Source organism: Callithrix jacchus, chromosome 14 (genome assembly GCF_049354715.1).
Source record: "Callithrix jacchus isolate 240 chromosome 14, calJac240_pri, whole genome shotgun sequence".
Taxonomy (NCBI): Eukaryota; Metazoa; Chordata; class Mammalia; order Primates; family Cebidae; genus Callithrix; species Callithrix jacchus.
This window is the reverse complement of record NC_133515.1, coordinates 57,850,582-57,863,094: the sequence shown is the minus strand read 5'-3', so window position 1 is coordinate 57,863,094 and position 12,513 is coordinate 57,850,582. Positions and strand designations below refer to the sequence as shown.

Sequence of the window (12,513 nt, the reverse complement as noted above, 5' to 3'; positions counted from 1 at the left end):
TATCATTCCTATTGCTACTATGTCCCCAGGACCTAGAACAATATCTTGCACACAGCAGATAATAACTAATGGCTGAAGAAGTGTTTTAGTATTAAATTACCAAATATTCATTAAACTCCTGCAGGGAACACAACTAGTCGGTGTTTGAGGGTTAGTGAAATATTTTCATGTATCATTTTGGGACAAATGTTGAAAACAACACTGTAAGAAATAGGTAGAGAAGTCACAGATATTCAGTATGTGATTCGATGACAAAACAAGTTGAGGAAAAGGAAAATAGAAACAGACTCGTAGGGTGGGAGAATTTGATATTGTAGAATTTTTGGCCTTCAGAATTAAAGGGATCAGCCTAACAGTATACAGAGGTAGAGAGCTTTGCAAAAATCTCACTGAGCTTTCTCTGAATACCTCCAACAACATGAGCACCTTAGGGTACAAAGCAGTATGTTCCAATCTTTGGCATTTCTAATTATTGGAAAGCTATTTTTCATTTCATGAAAGGAAGAATAGGGAGTCTGACAAGGCAGAGAAGAATGAGGAAAGTACTTCTGGCTTGGGGAATGTGTGGGCAGAGACAGAGTTAAGAGCGCTGGGCCACTGAAAGGGTTTCTGCATGGGAGGAAAGGGACAGGAAATAACTCTCATCTCTTGTGGGTGGGCAGAGAGAAAAGGTTCTGAGAAAAGTAGAATTTTCTTCAAAAATAGTGGACTAGAGCAAGATCTGATATCAATTTTAGCTTATTTAGGGCAATTAAAGCCCAACTAAAAATTCTATTTCTGTTAATACGGCATTATGAATTAAACATCCAGGCAAATCTGAAAGTGCTAGTTCCAACAAGATTTTGTTTAAAATAAGAAAAGCATCAAATTTTAGTGAGAAATATAATCACTTATACTTGTGGAGTTAATATAGATTTTAAGATTCTAAGTAGGAGGCTGACCTTTGCTTGCCTGAAAAAGAAAAACACTGTTTCAGAACAGTCATAATTTTTAAAATGTACAGTTCTGAAGTAATTTCCTTAGGGATGTGAAAAAGCCTGTGAATAGTGGGATTCATATGGAATGAATGTCAGCCATGTTTTTAGAGCTTGAGGCTTATTAAAAGTTTGTCTATGAATTGGAAAGCATGTGGCTATTGGACTGCTTTGCTGAGAAAGACTATCTTAGTCCACTTTTTGCTACTATAACAGAATATCCCAGACTGAGTGATTTATAGTGAACAGAAATTTATTGGCTCACAGTTCTAGAGGCTGAGGAGTCCAAGATCAAGGAGCTGGTATTCAGTGAAGGCTTTCTTGCTACATCATGTCATGGCAGAAGTTAATTAAGACAGCAAGACGGGGCCAGACTCATCTGTTTTTTTATTTTTTTTTTATTTTGGAGACAGAGTCTTGCTCTGTTGCTCAAGCTGGAGCGCAGTGGCACGGTCTCAGCTCACTGCAACCTCCACCTCCTGGGGTCAAGCAATTCTTTTGCCTAAGCCTCCGGAGTAGCTGGGAATACAGGTGCCTGCCACCACACCTGGCTAATTTTTCTATTTTCAGTAGAGACGAGGTTTCACTATGTTGGCCAGGCTGGTCTCGAACTCCTGTTGTCAGGTGATCCAGCTGCCTCAGCCTCCCGAAGTTCTGGGATTACAGGCGTGAGCCACCAGGCAAAGCCCAAACGCATAATTTTATAACAGCACCAATCCCACTCAAGAGAGTGGAGCCCTCATGGCCTAGTTACTTCTTAAAGTCTCCACCTCTTAATACTGTTAAAATGACAATTAAATTTCAACATGATTTTTGAAGGGGATAAACAATTGCGCCAACACAGAGACTATCCACATAAAAACTAACATCTATAAATTCATGGCCACTATAGTCTTCCAGATAATTTTCCTCCTATACACTTTTTTTTTTTGAGATGGAGTTTCACTCTTGTCCCCCCAGGCTAGAGTGCAATGGCAGTATCTCAGCTCACTGTAACCTTCACCTCTCAGGTTGTTGCAATTCTCCTGCCTTAGCCTCTTGAGTAGCTAGGATCACAGGCATGTGCCACCATGCCCAGCTAATTTTCGTATTTTTAGTAGAGACAGGGTTTCGCCATGTTGGCCAGGCTAGTCTCAAACTCTGACCTCAGGTGATCTGCCCATCTCAGCCTCCCATAGTGCTAGCGTTACAGTTGCAAGCCACGGTTTTAGTTCTCTCATCTGCAAAATAATTCAATTTGTGTCACAAATTGAATTAGAAAACCTGTAAGAGGCCAGGCGCAGTGGCTTATGCTACTGCCTGTAATCTCAGCACTTTGGGAGACTGAGGCAGGCAGATCACCAGAGGTCAGGAGTTCAAGACCAGCCTGGCCAATGTGGTGAAACCCCATCTCTACTAAAAACACTAAAATTAGACAGGGGTGGTGGCAGTGCCTGTAATCCCAGCTCCTGGGGAGTCTGAGGCAGGAGACACTTAAAACCAAGATGCAGAGGCTACAGTGAACCAAGACTGCGCCACTGCGCAGTAGCCTAGGCAACAAGAGTGAAACTCCATCTCAAAAAACAAACAAACAAGAAAACCTGTAAGGTACATTCTACCTCTAAAATTGGAATTTAGAAGATATGCAATTTAGTGGAATTCTTATGCATGTTTCTTAATTTGTTTTTCTTGCAAGAGATGCTGTGAACTTTTACATGTAGGTTCAAAGAATGGTTTCTCCTTTGAAAATGGGCCTGAGATTAACCTAGAGAACATCTTGAAGATGTCATTGGATTTTCATAAGAATTTTGTTTGCTTCACCTTACTTTTCGAATGTCTAGATGCCCATAGGTTTCCCAGGGTGGAAAAAGAAACGATGTAACTTTTGAGAGGTTTAAAGCAAATTACTATTGGATTACCATGATTTGATGTTTGCTTTTTCAGATGTGTGACTGTGGGAAATAACCTGGCCTCTCTTCCTGTACCCCCGATGTCCCTTTCTTTTCTGTCATGTGATTGCTTTCCTTCTGTGTTTACAAAAGGATCGTTTTTGGTTTCTGGCTCGGGTCCACCTGTGGCTCCACTCATATCTCTCTGGCCTATCAAAATTCTATTGATGCATTTTAAGCTTGAGTTTCTCCTTCATAAGAACTACCGCCAATGTTGATTTTTTTCTTTGCTCCCCTTTAACAGGATTTAGCACTAAATTTCAAATTACCATATTATTTTTTCTTTCTTATTATACCCCAACTGCTTATAAGTGTCTTGAATATAGGTTCCTTTTATAATGCATTATATATTTATGTACTTTGTAGCTGAGAATTTGGCTATTTTTTGATGCTCTTTTGGAGGCTCATTCTCAGAGTTCTAAAAGCCAGAATGGCATTCTGAAGTCTCAGTTTTGTGAAGCTGTCAGCTACTGGCATAAAATGTAATGTTCAATTTAAATTGTAGTATATTCAAATGCAGCTTTCTATTAATGACTTTATAATAAAATGAATGCCATTTTTTGTCAGACACTTCCCTTAGGTACAGCTGTCCATCATGTCCCCTGAGTGCACCAGGAGATCAGCTTATTTTATAGTTGACAGCTTTGAAAAAGGAAAAAAAGGGAAAAAGCAGCATGGGGAAGGGGGTTGTAGTGGATGGGGTCAAACGTGTTCCAGCATCCAAAAGGCTTTCTTCCTCTCTTCCTCACACCATGAAAAAATTCTATCAGTTTTTCCTAATGACTAACTAACAGATGTGGACTTGGATGTATCTTTTAAAAAAAGAGTTGGGGAGAGAGAGCATGGGGAGAAATGCCAGATATAGGTGAAGTGGAGGAAGGCAGCAAATCACACTGCCATGTATGTCCCTATGCAACAATCTTGCACGTTCTTCACATGTACCCCAAAACCTAAAATGCAATTAAAAAGTTTCCTATATTTTATTTTATTCTGTTTTATTTAAAATATAGCTTATATTAAAAAAACACTAATTATTGGTTATGCACTACTAATCAGGCTCAGCTGACCTAATGATCAGTAACAAACCTTGAAATCCCAACGTTTTAACTAAACAAGTATTTCTTCATTTTTTTCTCATGTCACAGTTGGGGGATTGGATTTTTTTAAATGGCTTTTCCTATAGGGACTTGGGGACCCAATGCTGATCTCACAGTATATTCCAGAAAAGTATTTTTCTACTCCACTCCCATTAAAGGATGGTGTAATCAGTTTCTTTCTGAATAAAACAAAACAGCCTGAGTACTCTTATTTATACATGATTATTCCTGTGTTTTACCCCCAGGAAGAGTGAATTTTTGTTTGGGTGTCCATTAATTGTTAAGTAATAATTGCAACAGAGGCTAAGAGCCTGGAACAATTAACAGGACCTTCTGAAGCGCTTGTAATCTAAAAGGGAATGTGGGTTCTCAGAAACTTACTAAGGCTTGCAATAACTGGCCTTATCTTCATCCTAACCCTAAAACAGTGCCTGACGCAAATCAGTGACACAATAAATATTTGTTGAATGAATGAACTCAAAGTATTTTTGCCCTTGCCTTCACTGTAAACCTGTTTTTCATTATTTCACCTGTTTAAAAATATTCTCTGTCTCTTCTTGTCCCAGACCATATTTTCAGTGAATGCTTTAGATAAAAGATATAGACATGATCTATTGTAATTCAACACTAAAAATGGGAGTTAGAAAATATTTTTCCAAACTCAGGAATTTGCCCCATTTTTTTCCTGAAATGACATAATACTTTCATAATGTAAGCAGAGACTTGGTGAAAACATCAGATATATAAACTGCAAAGATTTTGAAAAGAGAAATAAAGGGACAGAAGATACTGAATTAAAACAAATTCCATTCAATAGCATTTTTCAAAGATCACCTGAATCAATCTGTGCAGTCTTTTCACCTGCTTTAAGTATCACAGCCTGAGAGATAGTACATCATAGGGGCAATAAAGATAAGGTATAAATTGTGAACAAAAAAGAAAATAACTTTATTTTTGTGTGGTTTAAATAGAATATTGCTGATCAACTTTTCACTTGGATGGTCTTATCAAGTGGTTATTTTTCCAGAGGAAAGAGCAGGGCTTGCAAAACAAGTGTAAATCAGGCAATCTACATTCACATCTTGATGATCTGCAAATCACTTATTCATTTGCAAGAGTAAAGCAGACTCAAGAAATCAATAACTTTGCTATTCATTTATGCTGCATACTCTCTTCCCTCTTTGCAAGAGTCCATAAAGCAGAGTTTTAACATTTTATTAAGCTAAAAAAATGAGAAGATAGCTTTAGCAAATGTCTTCAATTTTCTTTACCTGTGCTTCTATTATATGAGAAATGCTCAAAGCTAATCCTTTCCAATGGTGTGAGGTCTATGGGTCATTGTGTTTATGTTAGTGATGGGGGCTTTCTGCACACAATTGTGGAAAACAGGCCTGCTCTAAACTAGTCAGAAATGAGCTTAATTGTTGTATTCATGAATTAAGGACTGATATTATATATTTTAGAAAAGAAAATGTTAGCTCATTGCTTTGGAGGTCACAAATATGGAATTGGGTTCATATAAACTATTTCCACATGAAAACAATTGTGTTTTCATGACGCACTTAAGATCAGGGCGTCAATATTTGTCTCACTGTGGATCCTTAGGGGCTCCAAACACTTAGGTGCACTACGGTATTGCTTCTTGCTTTTTTCGTGTGTCTGAGGCTGAAGAACATGAACACTGAACAGGTTCTTCTGCTTCAATATTAACCATGGAAGTGTTACTGACAGCAAAACCATATGAGTCTGCAGCAGCCTCAGTTCTTGCCTCCTCAGAAGAAATAATTTTACTGAGGGGCATAAAGCAGAAGGAGAGACAGAGGCAAGTTTTAGAGCAGGAGTGAAAATTTATTAAAAAGCTTTAGAGCTGGAATGAAAGGAAGTAAAGTACACTTGGAAGAGGGTCAGGTGGGCAACTTGAGAGATCTAGTGCTCTGTTTGACCTTTTGATCTGGGGTTTTATACATTGGCCTGCTTTTGAAGTCTCATGTCCCTTCTCCCTTGATTCTTCCCTTGAGGTGGGCTGTCTGTATGTGCAGTGACCTGCAAGCACTTGGGAGGAGAGCATGCGCAGTGTGTTTGCTGGAGATGTATGCATGCTCACTTGAGGCATTCTTCCCTTGGCAGTCTAGCATTCCCAGAGGAAAGTCATATACCAGTCAAACCTGCTGTTTTTCCACTTAGCTCATGCTTGAGCCCACTCGCCCAACTCCAGAGATTTGATTGGGAAACTGCTAATCACCAGTACCAGGTTTTTTTCTATCTACTGGGAGACTGCCTTTCCGTGGTGGTAGCTGCAACTAATTATTGTTTTAGAGAGACAGTTAACAACCACCTGACCATCGCCTGATGGTTGCCTGACATTCTTGGTGGGTGGGCTCGGGGGAGCCCTCTCGTGCCCTGTTTATATTTGACTAGCTACTAATATAACAGAAGTGGGCTCTGGAGAAATTCTATTGCTATGTACCTTTCACTGCACCTGAAATATGTTGTTCTTGTATAATGAATGAATTGTAACTATGTTACTATGTGATGACCTTGAGTATTTTCACTTTAATGAAGCAGAGTTACTATCAGATTGTTCCTAGAAATAAAACTTCACGTTTCTTGACTTGTGACCCCTTTTCCTGACATAAAACTGTAAACTTTAGAGTTTCAGTATGGAACAGAGACTAAGCATGATAATGATCCTGAGCTTACAGCACATGCCTGAGCTCATGAAGAAATGAAAACAAGAATCAATTTCAGGTCTGCCCCTGGTTTACCTAACCATTTGCAAAAAACTTGGATCTCTGCCACAGCCAAAATCAGTCAAAATTCATTCTAACTCTAAATAGCTCTTTGATGGTTTTTCTGTCAATTACTATAGGTTTTTGAAAAGGACAAATATTTTTCTTAAGACTTGAAATTTTTATTGGGGGAAATAAAGGGAACTGGATGTTTGAAAAATTTTGTTTTATTTTGTGTTTTTTTTAAATGGGGCTTTGTAGTTTATTTTGGTTATAGTTAACATTACAAAATAGTCTTGTATATGTGAAACCACTCATTGACAACTCAAAATGTACAAAATATGGAGAAAAGAAGGTATAATTGTCTTCAAGGTGCCTATTTTTCGGAGGCTGGTTGGTGTGCAAAAGCCCGCAGTCTCACCACCTATAATTTTCTCTAATACTTTTTTTTTAATTGACCTCAATACACTTTATTTCAGAAGAGGAAATACTAAACATTTAAGAACGATTTACAAAAAACTATTTGACTTTGAGATTTGTTCCATCTTAAGAGAATCAAATTTCAGAAATATTTTTAAAAGTCTCCCTCTGAAATATTTCAATTTTTAGTGATTAAAAAATAGCTAAAAGGGCTCAGAGCAGTGGAGAGACTGGATGTTGGTATTAGATCCAGGTTTGAATTCTGATTTTTGCTCTGTTCTAAATATGTGTGATTTTACTAATTAATAATGATGTTGGACTCCTTTTCTTAGGGTTAATGTCTTGTGTGTTTCCACTTCTGAGAAACATTTTTCATACCTTTACTTGTCTTTTCTTACTGGTTTGTAAGAGTTCTTTATAGAATCTTAATACTAATCATCTGTCAATTGTGTGTACTACCACCTGTAAATATACCACTTTGTATCATGTCTAATATTTCTTAACATTGTAAAATTGTTCAAAACTGTTTGTAGTTTCAGTGGCTTCTTGTTTTTCTGGGAGATAATTTTTTTTTTAAATAATAGACTAAATAGTCACTATTGAATAAATCAAGCCAGAAATATCCTGACAGTGCACCAAACAAGACCTGTGTGTATAATGTGAGTTCTTTCTTTTTAATTTTAGAATCAACCTTGTCCTATGTTAGGCAGCTGGAGGCAAGAGTAAGACAGCTGGAGGAAGAAAATCGCATGCTGCCCCAGGTGGGTGACTTCCAGAAGCTCATAGCTAGTCAGTGCCATTTGAGTTGTAGCATTTTATTTGGAGTTTAAAAGCTCAATGACGTTTTCTCTTTTAAATGATAGAACTCATTTTGTAAATAGCCATTCATCAATGTAGAGTGTGATTATGTTCCATGACGGCCATCATCTTATCCAGATTTCTAAGTGTTACGAAAGGATGCAGATGTCTGAAATGAGAATGTGAAGTAATTTTGAAAGGAACAACAAAGGAAAAAGATAAAATAATGAGAAGCAGACAATAAAGACACATTGATAGCACTCCTCATATACATCATGCATGTAGTTTGCGGTTATAGACAACGTAGTATTATTTAAATAGAAAATTTGCTAATTTCTGAACTAGGCAAAGCCGTAGGTAGTTGGAAGGTTTCACATTTTAATTAAATTAGTACACCCTAAAATACTTTGTGGGGTAATTGAACTCTTTCAGTGCAACAAAGTGATGACAGTAATTGACGTTTTTACTCTGGGACTTCATTTCTTTCCCCTTATTAAAGTAAAGTGGCACTTTTTGCAGGATGTTTAATGTCTTCCCATACGTTTCACTTATAAAATTCTTTCCATGGGCTGTTAACTTTATGAGAATGATGCTGGTTTTTTGTGGAGGTGGTTATCAGAAAATGTTTTGTTGAGGAGTTGAACAGATCTGATTCTAGGTTGGTTTCCTTTCCAAGCATGTGGACAATAAATATTTTAATATTTATAACAAGAAGTTTTCTAAGAAATTAGTCACTAGGGTTCTTTCTACATTCTGGTGATTATTTCTATTTCATAAGTGACTAAGGGAAAATTATACCACAAACCAGTAGTAAGCGGTAGTTTAAATAAAATGTCTAAGATTGGTTATATATCAGAAGAAGAAATTTGAACATTAATGCAAAGATCTTTTAGAAAGACATTTTAGGTCTTTTTAATCTTGTTTTGTTCTTGAACTACGTTTTCTCATTAATGATGATTTGCGCTATTAGGTACTGCACATAAGAATGCCTTTTTTCTTTCTTCCATTGGCCAACAGTCTGCCCAGAAATCATGAGATTCAGTGAAATACACCTATCGCAGTTGTACCCTGTTTTTCAAGGGGAATACATTCCAAGACCCCAAGTGGATACCCGAAACCATGGATAGCACCAATCCCTTCAATACTGTGTTTTCTCCTATACATAAGTATATATGATAAAGTTTAATTCATAAATTAGATACAGTAAGATTAACAACACTAATAACAAAGTTATTATTAGTACTTATTTATACTCTTAAATAAAATAAGGGTTTCTTGAAGACAAGCACTGAGTTACTGTGACCATTGGTCTGATCATCGAGATGACCATTAAGTGACTAACAGGCAGGAAGTGTAGACAGTGTGGATACATCCCAGGTGGGATGGAGCAAGGACAGCATGATATTTCATCACACTGCTCAAAACAGCCTACAATGTAAAACTTGTTTATTTCTGGAATGTTCCATTCAATATTTTTGGGCCCTGGTTGACTACAAGTAACAGAAACTGAGGTTAAAGGTGGACTTCTGTAATTTCTCTCTCTTCTCAAACTGTACATGTGTTAAAATTCATGATGACTGAAGAGGTTATTTGTGTCATGAAATAAAACACTACTGGTGGGTTTGTTGTTTCTTTGCTCCTCATTATTTTCCTTTAAAAATTTTTTTGTGTTCCTTTATGCCTTTTATTTTAAATTCACAGTATGACTGTGCTAAAGCCTTTGACTGAAAAAGTCTAACTTCTTACTTGTTACAAAGAAACCTACAAAATATAGTTAGTTTATTATGCGTGGTTATGCCATTTCTCAGGCAACTGGGAATGTAAAAGAAATAGAAAAAAAATCCAAATGATTTTTGTTTCTTAGTTTCCCTCTGAGAAGGAATTGAGGCTGATATCAAACAGCAAAATAAAAGTATGTATGCCATCTTATTAAAAAAAAGTATGTATGCCATCTTATAAAAAAATAATAGTATGTATGCCATCTTATAAAAAAAATGAAAGGCACAACAAATGTGAAAATGATGACAAGGTTGATTTTTAAAAATCTATAAAAGTGAGTGTTAGAAGTCTTGAAGGAAAATCAAAAGAGTCTTTATAGTTGATATGTGTATGTATATTTGAATACTTAGTACTTGCATAGCTAAGACTAAGAAAGATTAATCAACTACTCAATTAAAGTGTTCAGTTATATCCTTTTAAATTCATTACTGTTTTGCTACCAAGGAAGGTTTGGGTTCATTTTGTTTTGCTTCATTGTTTTCTCTCCAAGAAATGGGCTAAGAAATCAATAAATCATGTTTTATTGATTCTAAGATGTTATTGATGTGGGATGCACTATCAGTATAAGTAGCATTACAAAAGAAAAATGGTATCAGTTATACCATGCCAGATTCTTGCTGATTTCAGTAGTGTTAAAATGGCAAAACAATGTTTTAGTTTTAGTTAAACAGCTATTTACTTGTCAAAGTAATTTAATGCAATGAGAACCCATTGTTTGAAGTATGCTATTGGACATATGCAAAGAGTGCAACAGATTCATCAATTCAAAAACGGTATTTCTGTTAAATTTCTATATCAGAGAGTGGTGCCTTCATTTACTACTGAGATGTAATAGAGGTACCCGTTGCAATTACTACTATAAATACAAGCTAACATGAATGCAGACAGTAGGTAAGACCCTAGGATGGAACACAATAAATGGATCTCAGAACAGTGAGCATTATACAAAGAGAATTCTCATGGGAGACTGAGACTTGGGCGGTATTAAAGGCATTTGCCTGTACTGCTTGTTCTTAGATGTTATTGATATTGTTACAAATAATGTATCATGAGATTTCCCCACAGAAACTATTTCTAACTATGATGTTAGCTGACGTGCAAGGTCAATTCGATAAGAAGCTGACATCCTAGCATAAATTAATCTCAATATTTGAACAGTTGATTTTCAATTATAAGAGTTTGTTCACAATGCCTTGATTAGAAGGTATTCCTTTTCCCCTTTTCCCTCCCAAGCTTATTAATGCATGTCCATGTCCATTTGTCTTTGAATAAACAGAAGTAAGAATTGGTAGTTGGAATCTCAAGTATAGAAAATACCTTTTGAAGCTGTAGCCAGGATTTTTGCTTTTAGTTTAGAGTTTAGACTAATTACGTAAAGCATTGTCCTGGAGGAAGAAATCTTCCTCAGTGCTCATTTTTATTCTTTATATAAAATTAGGCATAATGAACAGAAAGTCACACATTTTCCCTAGCAATATAAATATTTAAAAATAAACAAGATGAGTATAATAAATGCTTGGGGATTTCTCCCTGGTTAGATGCAAAAACCTCAATTTTTTCATTTGTGAATGATGGGGTTCTTCTCAGCTCTTACATTTTGTGGGCTCAGGTGTAAATAAAGGGTTGGGCCTATGTTTTATACATATGTGAAGTTTTCAAGTCCCAGAATGAGGGGCTCTTTATTCAAGAACAGATAAAGGCAGTGAAGATTAAGTTGGTTTTATCCAGTGGTGAAGAGGAGCCCGCAGGAAGTGCTGATGGAGTTTCTGTACGCCACCGTGGCAGGTCATCCCCAGTGAATGTAGAGCTCCTTGCTCTGCCATGGTGTGTACTGTGTCCTACAGGAACAACTGAGCAGTATTTTAAATCCAGTTTGTGAACACAACATTTCAAAGGTGTCCTAAGGTAAGAACTAGTCTTATTATTTTTAGAAAATGCTGTATTATGTGCTAGGTATTGTTACTGAGAAGAAAATGCCTCTTAAAAGTCAGCACAAATGATAGTTAAAGGTCACTTGAACTTTTGGATATTCTTCCTGAGCACATAAACAAATGGAAACTTTTTTTAAAGATCACAATTAAATATTTTTCAAAGAATTGCCTATAATCTCTTACAATACACATAATACACATAATGCTAAACTGCTCACACTGGCTCTCAGTTCCACTGCATGCATATGGGATGTGATATGAACCTCAAACAAAAATTGTTTGTTATTTAAATAAATGCAGCTGCTGTCTGAGATTTTATTAACTTTTGAATCCAGGGAGATGATGTCACTCTCAATAATGTAAGTAGGTATTTGAAAATAATGACATAGCAGGGTGTAAAGTAGTTTTATGGAGTTTTGTATCAAAACAAAAAGGGACACGCCTATCTTCTACATGTTCTTACAAATAAATACAGACTTTCTCTATGTAAAGAATCATCAATTTCCAGAGCTGGATAGAACCTTACATGTCATACAGGATAACCTCCTATTTTAGTCAAGGTGTATTGGGTTCACAGAGATCAGGAGCATCCTCCTGTCAGGCAGCTAACTAAGATCAGATGTAAGATGTAGGCCTAGTTAGTGTTTTTTTTTTTTTTTTTTTTTTTTACGTGGATTCTCACTCTGTAGCCCAGGCTAGAGTGCAGTGGCATGATCTCGGCTCACTGAAACCTCCGCCTCCCAGCAGGTCCTGTTTCATGCAATTCTCCTGCCTCAGCCTCCTGAGTAGCTGGGATTACAGGCACATGCCACCATGCCCAGCTAACTTTTTGTATTTTTAGTAGAAATGGGGTTTCA

General features: G+C 36.6%; 1 protein-coding gene across 6 annotated transcripts in view; it reads left to right on the top strand.

The window, feature by feature from the left end:
* Positions 1-12,513, top strand: part of CCDC85A (coiled-coil domain containing 85A) — a 184,703-nt gene that overhangs the window by 135,310 nt on the left and 36,880 nt on the right. For 5 of the 6 annotated variants that reach the window (XM_008980674.6, XM_035272517.3, XM_008980672.6 and 2 more), the window contains exon 3: positions 7,833-7,909. The exons of the other annotated variant lie outside the window; for it this stretch is intronic. In XM_008980674.6, the coding sequence (XP_008978922.1) occupies positions 7,833-7,909 (77 nt within the window). The remainder of the gene's footprint in view (positions 1-7,832; positions 7,910-12,513) is intronic. 6 annotated transcript variants of the gene reach the window in all.